The sequence below is a fragment of the Drosophila albomicans genome, chromosome 2R (genome assembly GCF_009650485.2).
Source record: "Drosophila albomicans strain 15112-1751.03 chromosome 2R, ASM965048v2, whole genome shotgun sequence".
Taxonomy (NCBI): domain Eukaryota; kingdom Metazoa; phylum Arthropoda; class Insecta; order Diptera; family Drosophilidae; genus Drosophila; species Drosophila albomicans.
The window spans coordinates 1,076,178-1,096,685 of NC_047631.2; the positions used below are offsets into that span (position 1 = coordinate 1,076,178).

Sequence of the window (20,508 nt, forward strand, 5' to 3'; positions counted from 1 at the left end):
GAGGCAATTCGTCTAAAAAGACCAAAATTATGGATCAACAACTGTTGGTTTTTGCATCACGATAATGCACCGTCGCATACTGCATTGATTCTTAGTGAGTTTTTTGCCAAAAATTCAACCAATATCTTTCCACAACCACCGTATTCGCCTGATTTAGCTCCGTGTGACTTCTGGCTGTCCAGAAAACTCAAACGATCGCTCCGGGGAAATCGTTTTGAGTCAATTGAAGACATTAAACGAGAATCGCTACGCGCATTGAAGGCTATTCCGGAAATCTACTTTAAAAACTATTTCGAGGATTGGAAAAAAACGTTTGCGAAAGTGTATTGTGGCCGGGGGGAATTAATTTGAGGGGGACGAAATAGATTTGGCCGAATAAATAAAGAATTTTAAAATTATGCACAAAGTCTTACTACTCTTTGCCCACAGTATTAGCTCTATCTCTCATAGTCTCTGAGATCTAGGTGTTCATACGGACAGACAGACAGACGAACATGGCTAGATCGTCTCGGCTATTGAGGCTTCCTTCTACCTGTTACATACATTTCCTGCCGGCACAAAGTTATAAAAGCCTTCTACTCTATGTGTAGCGGGTGTAAAAACACCTGCAGCAAACAGGTCTTAGATACCTTGGCTGACAACTACCAAATAAAATCTTACATATATATAATTATTATTTTTGGTATATATCTATGTAGATCTCTATAGGGTGAATTACGTGACATGAAGAAGAGTTAGTAGTTTTTCAGAGTCGTAAAAGTAAAGTCGTCAACAAACGATTTTCACAGATGAGTTGTTGGAGATGCTTTTATAAAACTATATTTTTATTATATATAATATATATTATATAATACATATATTATATACTTAGTAATATATATGTATCTATATATTCAGTATACCAAATGTAAAGGGTATTGCAAAGTCTATGACCTTGCAGGCTTATTTGAACTAGTTGTATTGGAAAGTATAGAAATAACAAAAGTTTACGCATGCTCGCTGAAATTCATTGGAATCGTAACGTTTGTCCACGATACGAAATTATTCGTTTCCAATCCGTAAATCGAAATTTGCTTGTGAAATGCGAGTTCACTTCTACTTTGTATGTCAGAATCGGTGAACGTCTTATTGAAATATTGTGTATAGGGAGGGTAAAAGAGAAGCCGTATAATTTCTTGAATTTACAAAAATAAACCACACCGTTACATAGTACACATTTGTACAAGCAAAACTACAAAAATGGAAAAACTTCATGAATATCAAGGAATAACAGGTCGAATACATCAATGGAGAGACAATATAAAAGAAAGTTATGGTAAAAATAATTCCGCCAGCTTTCTAGAAAAAGTAAAAAATTCAATCGGAGATCAATTGAAAGGTAACGCAAGTGCAAATGCGGACTACTCCCATATTTATAGGTAGGTTTAATATCCAATGAATTTGAATTTAAATGAATATAAAATTTATAATGTGGAATTACCATTAATAAAAGTTGAAACTTTCAAGTCGAAAGTCTGTACTCAGTACACGTTTGCAGACATATGTAGTACAAACTAAACTAAACGCTATATTTTATATATACATAGATACACTACTTATACATTGCATTTATACCATGGAATACAAAATATTCGTGATGGTCTATCATTAAGACCTGACAGCTGCAATATATAATTCATTCTTAAATAACTTCTAAATTTTTGATCTGATAGCAACAAAATTTTCGAAAATCATAGAAACTGTATTTATGAACAATAAACATATACAATGGAAACAATACAATGGCTATATCTTCCTATATCTTCATACTTATCACGAATATATGTATGAAGTACATGGAGTCGTAGAAGCTTCTTCAGGACTGCCATTATGATTGAGTGCTATTTGATTTTATTCGTTTTACTGGCGCGAAAGTAGACATGGCTAAAAATGAAAAACAAACTTGATCTGCGTGTACAATTTACAAGCGTTGGTAAAAGTATATGAAGCTCAATCTCTTAGTGTCCCTGCAATTTAGTGATTCATACGGACAGAATGCACAATGTTATAAAACCCTTCTAACCTAAGGGTAGTGGACAGTAGAGTCGTGTGTCATTAATTATCTCTAATGCTCAACTAAAAAAGTGCACAAGAAAAATCCTCTGAAGTGATTATAACTTTGATCAATATATAACGTGACAATGCATTACAAACTTTTAATAGACCTAGATCTCGACCAATCCCACCTTCACTACTACTTAGACAAGTGCAACCACAACATAGCTTAAGGCAATCGAATTCCAAACCATAAAATTACCAATTGCCTAATACCCAAAAACCAGAGCCTAAGCCCGTGCCAATGGAACTAGATCCATCTACTCGATCTAGGCACGTCAACTATATTAGTAGACATAATAATTATGATACAAATGGGAAACGTCCACCCATGACCGTACGCAATGGGCCACCACAGAAGTTGCAAGGTCATTTCAATACCGAGACCGGTGACTTTGAAGGTGAACCAGAAGCAAGTGTTTCCGAGAAACAAGACTACTTTGAACAAGTAGAATTAGGAGTTAGTGATTGGACCAATCAGAACCCAACAGAAGATGTTGTTTTTGTTGTTTTATACACCCAATAATTACACAGAAGTAGGTATGTTTTATGATTTATCACCAGCAACACCAGCCCTACAACCAAGAAGCTATTCTTCACTATCTCAGCGGAAGGAATAAAAACCAATATTGACGAAGGTGAAGCAATACAAGATTTCCCCTAATCACAAACAGTAAAAGATATCCGATAATTTTTAGGGTTATCTGGTTATTATAGACGATTTATAAGGGACTATGCAAAATTGGAAAAACCACTCACCACTCTTCTTAGAGCCGAGCAGGGACTATGAGGCAATTGAATCATGTGACAAAATAAATCGAACACTCGCCTCAAATGACGTTTTGCTAGCTTATCCAGTTCAAAGAAAACTATGCAGCTAAGATAAAGAAATGTTAGCTATATTATGAGCTTTGCAGAACCTTCGTATGTACTTATTTGGCGCGTTAAAGGTTATTCTCTTCACCGAGTTGCTCTTAGCAACTAAAGCTTAAGCCATCTCAAAGAGTTTAACCATGTGTCAGAAGACGCCTTATCGCGAAATCCACCAATCTATTTTACAGATTTCGCCGCCGCAACACTCCACAGCCGTGAAGGTTCTATGCACAACCTAATTCAAGGAGTAGAAGCTACAATTAATGTATTAAAAAATTATCTGTTTCTATTGACTTCCGATAAAGATTCTTATGCATTTGAATTACTATTCCCGAGTTATATTATTACCATTCAAGAAATATACTCTAGCCATTTTCATAATTATAAAATAAGATACACATGGAGAGGAGGAATAGATATTTCAAATGAACAGAACAGGATGAGATAGGAACCAAAGAACATGTACGAGGGCACAGAAACGCAATGGAAAACAAACAATATAAATAAAGACTTCCATAGTTAAGAATTACGAGACATGTAAACAAACTAAGTTAGGCAGACACCCGTAACATGGAAAAATACAGCTCCTATTCCCAAATATCCCATTGAAATAATTCACATAGACCTGAACATAACCTAAAAAAGAGTGAGCGTTGGAAATAGTTTAAACTAAATTGATCTGCTTGCAAACATAACAAAACAAGTAAGAATGTTACAGTCGAGTGTGCTCGACTGTGACATACCCGCTACCCATTTTGAATAAAAGCAAAATATTGCGGTATTATTTTCAAAATATACCGAAAATATTACAAAAAAATAAAAATATACGAAATGGTATATTTGGTATATCGATATAGTGCCGCATTCAAAAAATACCATACACTGCACATTATACCAGATTGTCAGCCAAAGCAACTAAGACTCCAATAAGTACACCTACCTACCGACTTTTTTGCCCATAGAAAAGTATTTCTTTAATAACTTCCACCTTTTTTATCTGATCGCAACTAAATTTTCAGGAATCATAAATACTGTTATTATTATTGTATACACCAAAATTCACAAATCTAACTTTAAAATTATGCTTGTTATTCAATTTTTTTGTATTTGAGGGGGCTTCCGCCCCCGTGGCAAAATTTTGAAACAAACTTGATCTGCGTGCCAGCATAACAAATGCTACAAAATATGCGAAAAAAATTATATTTTTATCGGCGGGTTTATAGCTCTATCTCTTATAGACTCTGAGATCTAGGTGTTCATACGGATATATATATGTATGTATGTATATATAACAACACAGACTATTATTTTATCAGAATTAGAAGTAAGTAAAACTGAACAAATATTAGAAATTGAAAAACTTATGTTTATAAACGTTGAAAAACTATTACAGTTTGCAAAATTAAAAATAGACTCAAATGGCAAAGAAATGTTACCATTAGGAAATCAACTTTGTACATCAATAAAAATAAAACCAATAAAAAAAAACAAGGCCATAAATGTAATTAGGTATAAAAATATTATCAATGCAATAATGCTTTGTACGTGCAGAAAAACGATTTTGAATCCCAAAACGATAAATTGTATAGACATAATATTGTAGATTTAAGAATCGATACTTGCATAACTTCTCTGTTAAACCAATCTGCAATACCGTGAATAGCCAACATGTTCCAGACCCCGAAGAAATATTGGCGGCTACAATCCTCTTAAACGACTTCACTGACAGCATAAAAATATACCAAAATGAAGTCGACCTTATATCTCATACAATTTGAAAACTTCTCAATAAGAATTGACGATGACAAATATGAAGCCGGTGAGGCAAAATAAGCACGAGCGAATCCACCACCGATGATAGCAGAGAAAACCAAACATCAACAATGCTACAATATTGGAGAAGCTGAGGAAGGGCAACCTAACAACGACAGCAATCATTTCTTACTTATATTCTTGGTTGTAGTGATCTTTAGGACATCAAAGAAGAAAGATCCCAGCTCCCCAAAAGATGAGATAACAACCGAGACTCCAGAGGCATATAAACCTCGAAAACTTTTCTCCATCGCATCCAAGGACGTCAGCACTTAAAGTGGGAGGAGTTAACAACATAGTTAGTTATGAGGTATACATCATACCGCACACTGCAGCGCATAACCAACGACAATTGCGCAGCGTCAGCGATATCTCGGTCAATAACGTCTGGGAACCAGACAGTAACTTGATTAAAATAATTGTGACACTTGATATCACATCCTCTTGCTGTCACCTTGCGACCCTGACTTTGTGTCATCGCGGACTTGGACTGCAGCGGTGCCGAAGATATCTTTATTTCAATAGCTGCCCTTGCATATCGAATTATGCCTCTATTGCATTAACTTTAACTTTTGTGCTGTACACTGTAGTTAATCAGATATATATTGTAATAGAAATTGTATTTTGACGTACGATGGTGGATTGTTGTAAATGTAGATAACATAAAATATGCAAAAGGCAATGATAGCAATATCCGACACATTATTTCAATTAAGTCATATAAATTAATATGCTCCATTTCTCTTATAAATTAATTTTAATTTTAATTTGAAATGGGGAAAAAACAATTGAGTTAAAGATTGTAGTAAAGAGATGATTAAACTTACTTACAATGGTTAGGAGGAAACAGACTTTATTAATAGATTTCGGTTCTCAAAATGCAGGTTCAGTAAAGCTGATAGACACCCAGATTAGAATGAATTTATAGTGCACTTGTATTCTGCTGCCTAGCGTGTTTACTGAAAGCTATAGAATTCAAAATCTATCTCTTCTTTTTGATATGGGTCAACTAAGTCAAATTACATAATAAAAGGGTTTATGGTAATTGAATTCATGTACTTTCAAAATCTGAGTTTTATTGAAATGCGCAAATCTAATATACAATGTTCCCTGCTGAGAGCATGCAATTACTCGTAAACAACGTAAATTTACTTTAAATCTTTTTCACAGACACAAAACCCGAGCTGAGCTTGTCCGCGTGTCTGCTGCCGTTATGGGTATTGAGTTTTCATACGCTGCAGAAACGGCTTTTGTGTCGCCAACGTTACTGAAAATCGGCGTGGAACACCAGCATATGACGTTAGTATGGGCTCTATCACCTTTGGTTGGCTTTTTTTTGTGCCCGATATTGGGTTCTCTTTCAGATCGTTGCAAATTAAATGTTGGACGCCGACGACCGTTCATAATTCTTTTGTCTGTCGGGGTATTATTAGGTAAATATCGTAAATTTTAATTTTTAATTTTAGTTTTACATTTTCCTTATAAATTAGGATTAATTTTAGTTCCAAATGGAGAAAATTTGGGATACTGGTTTGGCGATATCGATCCACATGAACAAGCTGCTGCAACTAATACGACGTACAATATTACCTATAACTATTTAAACATAATTCCTCACAAAGTAACTGCATCTAAATCCGAAAATGAAGGTATTCAGAAAACCTCTCATCCATGGGGAATTTTCTTCACTGTGCTAGGCACTGTTCTACTTGATTTTGATGCGGATGCCTGCCAAAGCCCATCTAGAGCATACCTGTTGGATGTGTGTATTCCGGAAGACCATGCCAGAGGTCTTTCTACTTTCACTATAATGGCTGGCTTAGGCGGTTTTTTTGGCTATTCAATGGGTGGCTTGAACTGGGATGAGACAGAAATCGGTAAATGTCTATACCAATTTGATATTATATCGAATAATTATCAACGATATACAGGAAGACGTCTAGGAGGACATGTGAAAGCTGTTTTTACGATTATTACGTTTATTTTTATCACATGTGTTTCATTTTCGATCTCGAGCTTTACGGAAATTCCTCTTTGGGTGCTTTCAAACCCAAAATCGAAAATGTCCTCAAGTGAGAAGTCCCATTTAGATGATTGCTCGTCTACGAATTATGGAGCAATGAATAATGATGATGACATAAATCATGAAAATATTGAGAAGGTAAGCTTATCGCAACTGGTTGCAAAAATTAATTAAATCAAAATTACAGTGTATTGAAGATATTGAAGATTGGATATTATTTATCAAAACATTCAATAAATTTAATTAGTTGTAGTTATGTAATATGTGGAATAGGAAATTTTTGTATCTAATGATGCATATTCGGGGTGTCACATGTCAAAATCACATTTTTCATTTGTTATACCCGCATCTCATAGAGTAGAAGGATATTAACATATAACTTTGTGCCGGCAGCAAATTTTAATAATAATAATAATAATAATATTAATTAATTAAATTGACGAGTTGGCAATGAAGTTATTATTTAAACTACATTCCTTCCACATTCAATGACGATCACGTTGAACACATTTGTGGTTTCTTTAGCGTATACAATTTTAATCTGATGGTAACCTTATTTTTACTTATTATTGTGTAAACCAAAAATATACTACAAAAATGCTAAAAATATATCAAATGGTATATTTGTTATATCGATATAGTACCACATTCAAAACATATCATAGACGGCACAATATACCAGATTGTCAGCCAAAGCAACTAAGACCTTCCACAATTTTTATCTGATCGCAATTAAATTTTTAGGACTCATAAATCTTATAGTTATTATTGAAAACACCAAAATTCGCACTGGCTTTAATATTACTCTTGTTATTATTGATTTGCGGGGGCGGATGTGGGCGCGGCAACAATTTGAAACAAACTTGATCTGCGTGCAAACATAACAAATGCTGTGGAACATTTATAGGACTATCTCTTATAGTCTCTGAGATCTAGGTGTTCATACGGACAGACGGACATGGCTAGATCGTCTCGGCTGTTGACGCTAATCAAGAATATATATGTATACTTTATAGGGTCGGAGTTGCCTCCTTCTACCTGTTACATACATTTCCTGCCGGCACAAAGTTATAATACTTTTCTACCCTATGGGTAGCGAGTATAAAAAGCAATGCTTGCCGTTATTTTGTACGCATACATTTATTAACTATGTAGGTGGTTCGGCGTTCGTTTTCTATAGGGTCACTCTAGTAAGTACCCATGTACCACCAACACAACACAAATAATAATGCTTTATTCAAAAAATGAATTTTGTATTAAAATTGTTTTGTACAAATGTTAATGTCTATTATTTATCGATTGAGCTAGTACAAAGTCTGCAGGGTCAACTATGCCAACCTTTAAAATAGTGTCCCATGTTTATATCAATCTGAATCGATAGTTTGCAAACATTTGAAGTATGACACTACTGGTTGCTGGCAACGTGTGGCAACGCCAGGATTATAAAATGATATGGCAGCACTGAACGCGAAACCAAGATCGACGCGAAGTTAGTTCATTACTTTTATATTTTATTACAATAAACTACTTAACTTTGTTACATACATGATATATGTAGCTTAAAGGGCATATTTATTATCAGGCTGGTCCGTTATAACCTTAGCCCGACGATGATCATAAATTTTTGCGAAATGCATTTTATTGGCGATGCAATAGATGCAACGGAAAACTGTGATATATTTAATTTTATTAACCTTGCCTAGGCATCCGTATATATTATTGCGTGGTCGAAGATCTGAGTAAACCAAATCCTTGAAAGACATTGGGGACTTACAAGAAAAATTTTGTTGAAGTGAAGAAAACATATTGCATTTTTGTTGCAGTCTATTTCTTTTATTAAATCTGTGTTATGAGCAGTAAGAAGGCTAGCAATATATTGTAACGCGCAACGAAGCACCACCGGTGTGTTTACAGTGCTACTCCCAGTGTAGTGATTAAAGGAGCCTTTTAGTTCAATACATGCATTTAGTTTGTTTTATTTCTAATGGACATATATTTGTATAAAAATATATTTATATGTCATTGAAGAGTTCAAAGGTGATCATCGAGTTGGCTCTAGTTGGTTGCATTGGCTCACTTTAAATACCCTGCAGTTCTAAGCGCTAGTTCGTTGCTGGTGAAATAAGCACTTACCAGCAGACCACCACTACTTACAAAGTGGCACCTAGCAATGCGTTCTTCAATTTCCGTTTTTGTATGAAATGTCCGCCAATAGGGTCAATCGCCACCACTTCGAATACCCACGAACTAGTGAAACAGTGCAACATATTAGGGTCTTTAAAAAAGTACATACATTAGACCCCATGGAACGGCCGGTAAAGTAAGTACTTACATGGGACCCATGGAACGGCCGGTAAAATAAGTGCATACATCGGACTCCATGGAAGGGTCGGTGAAGTAAGTACTAACATCGGACCCCATGGAAGGGTCGGTCATTATAATTTTTTATAAAAACGTACAATTACAATTACAGTTTTTATTTAATTTTAATTTTTCTTTATTTTAATAAGTCGGATACTTTTATTACTTTAAGGCAACTTAAGTTTTTAAAATATCGTTTTTTTTTTGGAGCTACAAAGTCTTTCTCAACTGGTCCTCAGTTATTGAATCTGGAAATAAAAAGGATTCAAAAAGTTTTAATAGATTGAAGTGGATAATGATTATTAAATAAATATCTTTCAAAATACTTACCGATCATACTTTTTTAGGTCCGCAATCCCCTGTCATTATTTCCATAACGTAGATTTTCTGTCATAATTTCCACTTCCTCTTATTTTAGGCACATTGTCGTTTTCCACTGTAGAACTATACATTATGCTAACTGCTTGTCGTACTTTTATTATCTGTTTATTTAATATTTTACACATTAAACATATAATACATACATATATTATTTTTTAAGTAACTCACCTAATAATTGATCGCTTGATCCGCTTTGCACTTCTCTACTCAAATGCTTGCAAAATTTTGTCAGCCATCAAACACAGCTGCGTTTGAGCAATCGAAGTTTTGTCTTTAATCTTGTGTATGCCCTTTCCACAAAATAACAAAACCGAAAGCGATGCTTGCCGTTTTTTTGTTGTTATATCCGTAACCCGTAGGGTTAAATGGGTATTATACATTTTTGGTGGTAGGAAATGTATGTAACAGGCTTAAAGATTCAAATCCGTCCCCAAAGGTATAACGCCATGCCCGTCTGTTTGTTTGAAATTTGATTTTTAAATTTGCGGGGGCGAAAGACAAAGAAAAAAGGTTCATAAGAGTGCACATGTAAGCTCGATTAATCGATCAATCCTTTTAATTCCTATGATGAAAAGTTTCGTTGATACATCTTCAAACAATCAAAGCGATTCATAAAAATGTATTAGTCGATTAACAGATAAAATATTATATACTGTATCTTATCTGTTAATCGACTAATACATTTTTAGTGGCAAAGTTCGTCGCCATCAAGGTTGCTATACAAGGGCAATCGACAACTTGCATTTTTCTCAATTTCATGAAACAGAAGCCTTTCGTCGTAGAATACATTATATTCGTTAAGACTAGAAAAGAGAAAATATTTTGAATACAGCGCAGTAAGTCTCACTCTTAGCCAATGCGCCTTATTCACCAATTTAGCAAGCTGTAATATGAAGTATGAAAGTTTTAAATTGAAGTTCACAACGGTTTGAAATTTGGTTGTGGGAATTTCACAGATAGATATAGGTATATGTACGAAATAAATGACTTATGAAATTGAACACATGAATTTTCTCGATTCTAATATTATAATAAAAATCTTCATATCAATTAAGAGAATTTGTTTTTTTTTTGTTTATGGTTTTATGTAGATTCCATCAGAACCAACTTTCACAAAAAACGAAAATATCGGAGAAACTTCATTCACAGAAAATCAGAATCCAATGATGTCAACAATAGAATGTCCATCCGACAGTAATGAAGAAGTACAATCCCTTCTACACTATTTACTGTCTATTGTATACATGCCCTACTCGCTGCGCATAGTTTGTCTCACAAACTTGTTTTGTTGGATGTCACATGTATGCTATTCCCTTTATTTCACCGACTTTGTAGGAGAGGCTGTTTTTAACGGAGATCCTCGTGCAATCGAAGGAACAATACCACAACGGAAATACGAAGAAGGTGTTCGTTTTGGATGTTGGGGTATGGCAATGTATTCGCTGTCCTGTGCTTGCTACTCCATGGTTATAGATAAACTTATTCAAAGATTCAGGTAATTAACATAAGATAAATAAAATTATGCGCTTCTCGCTTGTGGTTTTTGAACAGAATGTACAATATTAAGTATTAATATATTGTGTAAAACATATTATTTATTATGGTCAACAGCCTAGACTATGTAGCCGTGTCCGTCTGTTCCTCTATCTTCATGAGCACCTACATACATACATAGATCTAAGAGACTATCAGAGGTCCTATAGAAATCGTTTTCGCTTCAATCCACGGTACCACAGCTTATTCCGCCGATAAATTTTGAGCCAATTGATTCCGTTAATCAGCTTTCATTCTACTGACTGCCACCTATACGAGTGAGTTTTTTGAAGTCAAGGTCAGCCATTGTCACATGGAACCAGATATATTTTTAATGAAACTAAAAAAATGTTTGAGATAAAACAAGGTAAAACAAATTGGTAAATAGTTCATGGTGTTGTTGAATAACTTACATTGTTTTTAAAATATTTTATTAATTTCAACATATTAGTTAATTTAATAAGAACAAGTTGAAAATCTGCAGTCAAGTGTGCTCGACTGGGACAAACTTGCTCTCCATTTTCCATATATCATATTCTAAAAAAATACAAAAAATAGACATAAAAACCTATTTGGTATATCGATATTATACTACATTCAAAATATAACATATGTAACTATTATATTATATATGTATTAAATATACCACATTGTCAGCCAAAGCAACTAAGACCCGATTGCGGTAAGCGTTTTCTACTATACAAAAGCATTTCTCAAATAACTTTTACAATTTTTATTTGATCGCAACCAAATTTTAAGAAATCATAAATACTATAATTGCACCATCAGATTTCATTTCAAAATTACGCTTGCTATTCGATTTTTGTCGATTTGCCATGACGGAAGAGAGCGTAGCAAAAATTGGAAACAAACTTGATCGTTCAACAATGCACTATGGGCAAAAAGTCCCGAATTGCGGCATTTTTACCATTTTTGAAGATAGAAACATGAAACTTTGTACATATACCTAAAAAATAAAGATGGAATTTCGGATTTTTTCTTTTTTCAATTGGATCACGCCTTTCTTCCCGCCCACCTTACCATGAGGTTATAATTTTCGATTTTTTTTCTAAAAATTCGTTTTAAAATATTTTAATGTAATATATTTTATAAAAACTAAACTAAATTTATTAAATTAATATATTTTTAGCAAATTCGAATTTTAAAATTAATTTGGATCCATGCAAAATTAAATAAAAAATTAATTAGAGCCCAATTATGTTTTGTGACTCCATACCTTGGTGTCCAGTTAATAATTTATTCTTCACAAAGCTCTTCCTCCAACTCCAGGGCACTTTGCCCAAAAATTTCGAGTTCATTATATACGCCTTCTTCTACCTGATTATCATTATTGTCTACACATGCCCATGTTATTGGAGGCTCAATATCAGGAGATTCCAAAAGAGCTATAACATCTCTTGGTAGGCTTTTTAATATTTTAATCTTTGGCGTTCCTTTAGATTTATAGTTGAAAGCAGTGGGTCAGAGGAATCCAATGCTCTATTAAACACATCTGATATACATAGTATTCAGGCGGCTGTTTTTCCTTGCATGAGAAAACATATCGAGTTTGTACAATTTTTTGCGCTCTTCTGACGCATTTTCACGGAGAGCCCCTAGGAGAAGTACGGAGGTTTGCATAATTTGGTGCCAATGTACTAGTACTTTATGCAAAATTTGAGACATTGGATACCACTTATAAGTATTAACGTATAAGTACATCAAGTACCTACTTTAACTTTTGATGGGCATTCCTCAAACTCACATTATGTAGCAATTAAAATTATATAAACACTTTTCAAAACGTCATGCAACAATAGCATTGACTTTTCTGTTTCATAGACTAGATTAAATGCTAATTTTACGTTAACCTTGGTCCTGCCTCAGTATTCGTCAATCGTTTACGACCAGGCTTTTCGCGTGGAACACCATCTTAAGAAACCCAATTATGAACGAGGATGCAAGCCATTGCGCAGGCTTTTCTGTTGCATTTTCGTAAATTAGTGTTATTCACAGCAGTTTGTTGGCGGTTGTTTTTGCTCCAAAAATCAAGCAACGTTGAAAAACAAGACGTAAATACAACTGCAACATTGAGTTTTGCCGTCAATCGGGAAAAAATGTTAATCACTATTTTATTGTTAACAGTCTGGTCAATAAAATTCAGCTTTAATATTGCCTTGACCGGCCTAGACGCACTAATTACACTCCACAGAAACACAAATACATTTGTTAGCAGCGGCCTAAAAACATACAAACAACACATTGCACGATTGAACAATACATATATCACATGTACTAAGAAATTTAGTGCCAATAATTAATATTACATACCTTGACGATTAAATTCCATATTCAAGCTTTTTTGTTTGATTTAATATTTGAATATAAAATTGACAGAAAAAATCACAAATTTTCCCGACAATTTTTTTTTAAAGTCAATTTAATGATACCGAACACAAAAAAAAAATGTAAAAATGCCGCACTTTGCGACTTTTTGCCCATAGTGCAATGGAAGTGCTGTTGAACAAAAGGACATGGCTATATCGTCTCGGCTGATGAAGTTGATTAAAAAATACAATACATACATATGTATATATTTTATGTAATATATGAATATTTGTTCTTTTTATGTATTGTATAGAACAAATAGTTCAAGATTATTAAAAAAATTAAATTAGCAATTAAATCGATTAACATATTTTTACGAATTTTACATCACCTTAAAGTCAGAAATATCAAACATGTATCCAGTTTTGCTCGCCACTGTATATAATTTATGGGGTCGGAAATGATTCCTTCTGCCTGTTACATACATATATGTTAAATCAGCATAAGTTCCGTAGTGGTTCAAAGAACCCAAAAGCCCAAAAGTGCAAGATCAGCAATTGCCCAACTGGTAATTATTTCCAGATAGTCCAACATGCCACCGGATGCGCGACAATGTTGCACCGATCAGCAGCAGCGCTGCATGCGCCAACAGCATAAGAACAGCTTAGATTTACCCTAAGCTAAGTAAATTAGTCGCAAAACAATCTTTAATTGAACATTGTATAAAATTGAATTTAAACTTATTTACATTTCTTGCAGGCACAAAGTTATAATAGTCTATAAGTATAAGGTATAAAAATAAATATATTCAATTAAAGAAGAAAAATATTGAAATCTCTGTTTTTAAACGATAGAATTACCCAAGCTAAAAATAAAATACCAGGAATAATTTAATTTGCCAAGGTGGCAGCCAGGAACAGTCAGTCGTAAAAGTTGATAAATTTGCTATAAACCTTGCAAAATTACAGGAGTCTGTGGTACCCCAGAAAATTTACTGCATGCCATATTATGAATGAAGTAGGATATTAAAATACGAAATATAGCTTTTAGATGTTTTTAGGTATATTAATTTTCGTTATTTTAACGGGTGTATTACACAGTTGACTATATTCGACTGTAACTATTTTATTTGATTCTTTTGCGTTCAACGCATAAAAAACTATATCTTGGTGGTGTTTGGATGACTTGAATTTTCAGTTTTTGTACATCAACAACAAAAAATAGAGTATATTTTAATGACTATTTAATGTATTTGTACATTAATATGTCATCTATACTTTAATTAGCTATATTGTTGATATACTCTATGTATACTCGTTCATATCAGAGCAGTCTAGTTACAATCTTTCCATCGGCTCCATGTTAACAAGGTAATTCTAACATAATTTGCTTATATTTTATTTTTCGTTAAAGAGCCAAATCTGTATATATTGGAGGTCTTCTTTTTTATTGCCTTGGAATGACTTTGATGGCATTAACCCGAACCAAATTAAGTGTAATTCTATTTAGTTGGACCGCTGGAGTAATGTATTCAACGCTCTTTACAATGCCTTACCTACTGGTGGCACATTATCATTCCCTAAAGACAGTAAGTAGCATAAATTAATTTCTAATAAAAACTAATAAAGAAAATAGCCCTGTATGTACCTTTTAGTATTTTTATACAATAATAAAACCACATATTTAGTGTAGCCTTAGAATGTGGTTGGGGTAAACAGCTGTGACGATACATCCAAACTCGTCTGTCTCTTTTGACAGACTAGATCTAAATATAGATATCAAAGGCTACTTCTTATCATTACACGCAGATCATAGTTATTTTAAATTTCGACTACGCTTTTCTATATAGATCCTCTTAGGATTTTAAAGCTACAATATATCGTTTTGCTACGCATAAAATATATTGACAATAAACCAAATCATTTGGTGGCAATCATATAAAAAACTTACATAGCTATATCAGAAACAGATGTAGCTGGTTTGGTTGCCACGAAAAGTTAAGCGCACTGATTTATTTAAGTGTGAGAGCAAAAGAACACTGAGTGTTTTTTATTCGGCTGAGTAAAGAAAGTATCTCTCCTTGCAACCCCAAGGTGGAATTTTCGCCCATGAAAAGCTCCCCTTGATATAGAGAAGATACCCGACAAGAATACCTCCGGATTCACTTCTGCTGCCGACCGCTGACATTGACTCTAAGCGAAAGCAGTTCATATCAGCTAACACTAAGTTGCTGAAAGACGTTACACGACTAACGTGACAGTCCTGGAGGCTTCGATATCTTGAGTACCAGGGGAGTGGAAATGCGAAGCAAGGACAGGGACTAGACTGAGGGTGCATTGCAAAATATTTTGGAAAATATTGAGGAGTCTCCAAAGGGAGGGCATCTACCTAGCGAACGAACGAAAAATAGGCTTTCGAAAACCTATATATGGCGGAGAATGCGTTTAGAGTGAGCTCCAGCTAGGACATCACAAAAATATATGAAATTCTTTAATAAGTGGTAACTGATAATTGTTCTCAATCATATTCATATGAAATATTGTAAAATCAACGCACATTCTTAAATCACCACTTTTCTTTTCTACTAACTGCCTTATCTAACAACCGTATTCAAGCCAATACTCATATCCGACCTGTCCAATTTATTATCAATCATCATCAATCGTTATATTCTCAAAATTATTCGTGCCTTTTACATTTACTGATTCTAATCTAATCCGTTTTGTATTAATTTTGCAACTATTAAACTTTGCGCTAACAAATCGGACCTAATTTATATTTTTTCCGACTCCACAGCTTGAACAAAACTTTTATGATTTACAAGATTGTCTGCAGCAGCACTGCTATTATTTGAATCACATGTAAATCTACATTAAAATTGCAAGTTTACATATTATCTCAGGCTCATCAGATACAATAATTAAATGAAATAAACTTTTAATGAGAAACAATTTTTCAAAAAGCGTTTTTAGGGTTTTTTTTCAGGCCAACATATTCAATTACAACTTTAATTATATTTGCTACAAAATCGTTTTTAGTAAATTATATTTAACTGCTACTAAGAGTCTATTAACCATTCTGAAATTATGGATATATGTTACTATTATTATGACTAAACAAGTAGGAAAGTTACAGCCGAGTGTGCTCGACTGTGAGATACCCGCTACCCATTTTGAATAAAAGCAAAATATTGCTGTATTTTTTTTTCAAAATATACCAAAAATGCAAATATACTAAAAATATATCAAACGATATATTTGTTATATCGATATAGTACAACATTCAAAATATACCATAGACGGCACAATGTACCAGATTGTTGGCCAAAGCAACAAGTAGGCGTTTTTGTCCATACAAAAGTATTTATTTAATACCTTCCACAATTTATGTCTGATTGCAATCAAATTTTCAGAAATCATAAATACTATAGATATTATTGTATACACCAAAATTGAAAATTACGCTTGTTATTCGATTTTATTGATTTGCGGGAAATGGGTGTGGCAAAAATTTGAAACAAACTGAAAAAAATTATAGCTCTATCTCTTATAGTCTCTGAGATCTAGGTGTTCATACGGACGGACAGACAGACGGACATGGTTAGATCGTCTCTGTTTACACATATTTTTAGCCTTCTAAATTTAAAGAATTGATTTATTACAAAGAATCCTTTTTTTAACCTTTCAGTTTGAATTAGACGAAAGCGGATGTGCCAAAATGGGATCAGAAGTACGTGGCTTGGGTACCGATGTCGCAATAATTAGCAGCATGGTCTTTTTGGCCCAATTCTTATTGTCGATATGCATGGGCACAATTGTCAAATTGGCTGGAACAACAACAGCTGTTATCACCACAGCCAGTTTTTTAAGCTTCTGCGCAGCTTTGACAGCATCGAAAATTATATATCTTGATCTGTAAAATTTTTTGAAATATTTAAATCATTTGTTGATAATATTACAGCTTGGTTTGAAAACATTTAAAATTTCCTACCATAGTAAAAATGAGAAAAAAAATTAACCGCAGTATTAAACCTATTATGTGCAACTAAAGTGTGAAAAAATCAATGTCATTTGATAACTTGCTTCGATATGTGGCACACGAGCAATAGCATCGGTTTGGATCTATTTTGAAATCTTGCGAATTGATTTGTAGTGGTTTGAGTCTCTAAGATCTAGGTGTTCATACAGACGTACAGACAGACAGACAGACGGTCCGACGGTCTGTGGATCACAGCTTATTTTAACCACCTCCAACCGACAACTTTGAATCAGTATACTGGCCAAACTAAAATAGGTATCAAATTTAATTAAACGCAGGATTTTAGTTTCTTTCATTTATCTTCTAATTTTTTGTTTACTATATAAAATTATCGAAAAACAAAACAATGGCGAAAAAAAGTACCACAGCTTATTTCAACCAGCAACTTTTATACACTTTAAATTGTAGATCTCAAGAGACACGCATATTTTACAAAATGGGTGCGTGAACCAAGAGCTATGAAGCAAAATGACATCATAGCTCTTTTAAAAAATGAATATTCCTGTCCAAAAATTTATGAAATGCGTCTTCTGAGTGTTTCGACGGTGCAACGGTTTTTTTTCGCGAAAATATAGTGCAATACAATTTTTATTGAGACCGACGCGCGTTATATTGTCCGTAAAATCGGGAAAAATCCAACATTTTCGCCATCAAAATTGGGCAGTGCCACCCAGAATCAATTCGAGAGTACTGGGGGAAAGTAATTTTAATGGCAGAATATGACCCGAGAAACCGTTTATAAGTAGCGGGAATCAAAAGGCTCCTTTGAAATTTGCTAAGGAGCATGTGAGAAAGGATAAAAACTTTTGGAACTTACTCATATTTGTGGACGAGTCTAAAACCAACATTTTCGGCTCGGTTGGAGCCCCTTATGTCGGCGGGAATCCAAATACCGAGCTCCAAAACATAAATTTACAGCCTGCAGTCACACATGACGGTGACAGTGTCATGGTTTAGGCCTCTCTGTCCGCAGCCGAAGTCGGAAAACTCAACTTTATTGAAGTGACCATTGACGTACTGAATGTCAATTTGCTCCAAAGTGCGGATAAACTGGCCATTAAGGATGATTTCCGCTTCTACCAAGACAAGGATCCAAGACATAAGGCAGGAATTGGCTAATTTGCAATTGTCGACATGTCATGCAACCATCAGTTTAGTAACCTGACATAAATGTTGTAGAAAATTTCTGCGCCATTTTGGACCAGAACATCGGGAAAAGGCCAATTTCGAACAAATATAATCTTGAAAGGGCTTTAGTGGAAGAGTGGTAGAAAATTAGCCCGAAGAAAATTGGTAGAATCTATTCCAAACCGTCTGGGAAGACCTATTGTTGGAATACCCTTATTGCAACAGTCAAAAATACCATTTATTTAATTTATAAAAGTATATTAATTCTGAAGCATATTGGTCATACTGATGTGCTCTCTCTCACTTCCTTCGTGATCTTCATAAGGTGTACATGTGGTTTAGTGTCGAGCAGAAGTAAAGTAATAAATAAATACATAAAAAGAATATAACAAAGAGGACGTGTCTTTATTTAATATAATTGATATTTAAATAAGGTAATAATAAATAACAAATTAATACACGTGTAAAATATTTTTTAGAGCATAAATTGAAGAAAAGGACAAAGTTTCAAACTACAGATCACATTGCCTTCGTCGTAAAATGGCATTATTACACCAATCGAAACTCTGTCAGAAGAAAATTTGACATTTGTTAAAAATAGATTGTTAGTCCATGAAATAAAAATTAGAAATGATCAAAAGGACACAAGTAAAAATGTGTTAGCCCAAAATAATAATAATAATAAAAATATCTAAAAATATTCATTCAAAAAACAAAGTCACACAACCAATAAATAAATAAGCAAATTGGCAACATTAAAAGTCGCCATTGGGGTAAGGTAGGACATATTTAAAGGGATTGCTATCTTTTTAAAAGAATAACAAACTTAAATATAAATAGGTATAGTTATAGGTAGGACCGGCTGCCTCTGTTCGGCAAAGCATAGACCAGTGGCGGTCCGTATCTGTACCGGTGGAGCGTATCTTCGTCTCAGAAGTGGCACAGTATGGATGCATTTTTGACAAAAGCCAGGAGCATCCTAAGTGGTAGCCGTGAAACGTCACAAAGATCGTTATGGCACGGCGAATTGAGGTATTTCAGCTGGAGCCGGAATAACGCTAGGCATATACAGAGAAGATGCTCAATTGTTTCCTTAACCCCGGGCTCGTTGCATTTCCTGCACTGATCACTGTTCGTGATACCCAGCTTTACAGCATGGACAACTGACAGACAGTGACCAGTTAAAATGCCTAGCATTAGCCTGCAGTCTTTTCTTGAAAGCTGCTTGACAAATTTGGTTAAGTGTTTGTTAGTAGAAGCACACATCAGCCTTGCAGTTTTGCACGAGTTGGTATTGCGCTAGATCGCGTCCCACTCAAGTCTAGAGAGCGCTTCAATTTCTCTGACCAGAGTTCGCAGGGATATCGGAGCATTGCACATGTTACCGACATCGAGCCCAACTCCCTCTTTGGCGAGAGTGTCTGCGATCTCGTTGCTCTTCTGCTGTCCAGGACAACTTTGGACTTGACCATATCAGAGTGCATTGATCTTATAGCAGCCTGGCTGTCAACAAAGATATTATTCGAATTGTAATTATGATGTAAACCCCGAGCCTTGATTTCCGCCTGGAAGATGCTGCAATGGTCAGGGAGTTTATAGGAGTGTTTATAAACCGGGTCTTGGCAGTATACGGCTGCACTGACTCCTTTTTCCATCTTCGACCCGTCGGTGAAGAGATTGAGGACTTTCGGGAATGCAGAACCCTTTCCGCCAGCAGTCCGGTTCCATGTATATCGTGTTTATGTGGTCAGTACTGGTAAGGGGGATAGTATAGTCCAAGTCTGTACTAGTCTCCCTACCAATTGCGCTGTGGCCATAGCCTAGTAGACCCAGATTTCCTGTTGCAGCAATCCTAAGGGCCGATTTTGCGGCTATAGATTGCGCGTATGTGTTTAGCGGTTCAACGCCAGCTATTACCTCGAGGGCTTTAGTAGGCG

At 34.6% G+C, this 20,508-nt stretch overlaps 1 protein-coding gene and 1 long non-coding RNA gene across 5 annotated transcripts; one reads left to right on the top strand and one right to left on the bottom strand.

Annotated features, from left to right (window-relative positions):
• Positions 1-1,097: 1,097 nt before the first annotated feature.
• On the top strand, positions 1,098-17,446 carry LOC117577392 (proton-associated sugar transporter A). Of its 4 annotated transcripts, none has more exons than XM_034262301.2 (7): positions 1,098-1,418; positions 5,950-6,212; positions 6,282-6,656; positions 6,711-6,940; positions 10,636-11,039; positions 14,819-14,993; positions 17,093-17,446. In XM_034262301.2, the coding sequence occupies exons 1-7, from the start codon at positions 1,240-1,242 to the stop codon at positions 17,321-17,323; spliced, it is 1,857 nt and encodes a 618-aa protein (XP_034118192.1). In that variant the 5' UTR covers positions 1,098-1,239; the 3' UTR covers positions 17,324-17,446. The 4 variants fall into 4 exon arrangements, 3 of the variants coding, with proteins under 3 accessions (XP_034118192.1, XP_034118191.1, XP_051863673.1); XM_034262300.2 differs by having other exon boundaries at positions 6,270-6,656; positions 17,093-17,445; XR_007955403.1 differs by lacking the exon at positions 10,636-11,039 and having other exon boundaries at positions 6,270-6,656; positions 17,093-17,190.
• LOC127566122 (uncharacterized) lies at positions 11,330-13,460 on the bottom strand. The gene is made up of 3 exons (XR_007955411.1): positions 13,409-13,460; positions 11,491-11,614; positions 11,330-11,417 (listed from the first exon to the last, which is right to left on the bottom strand). It is a non-coding gene; the product is annotated as an uncharacterized LOC127566122 (long non-coding RNA).
• Positions 17,447-20,508: the final 3,062 nt, after the last annotated feature.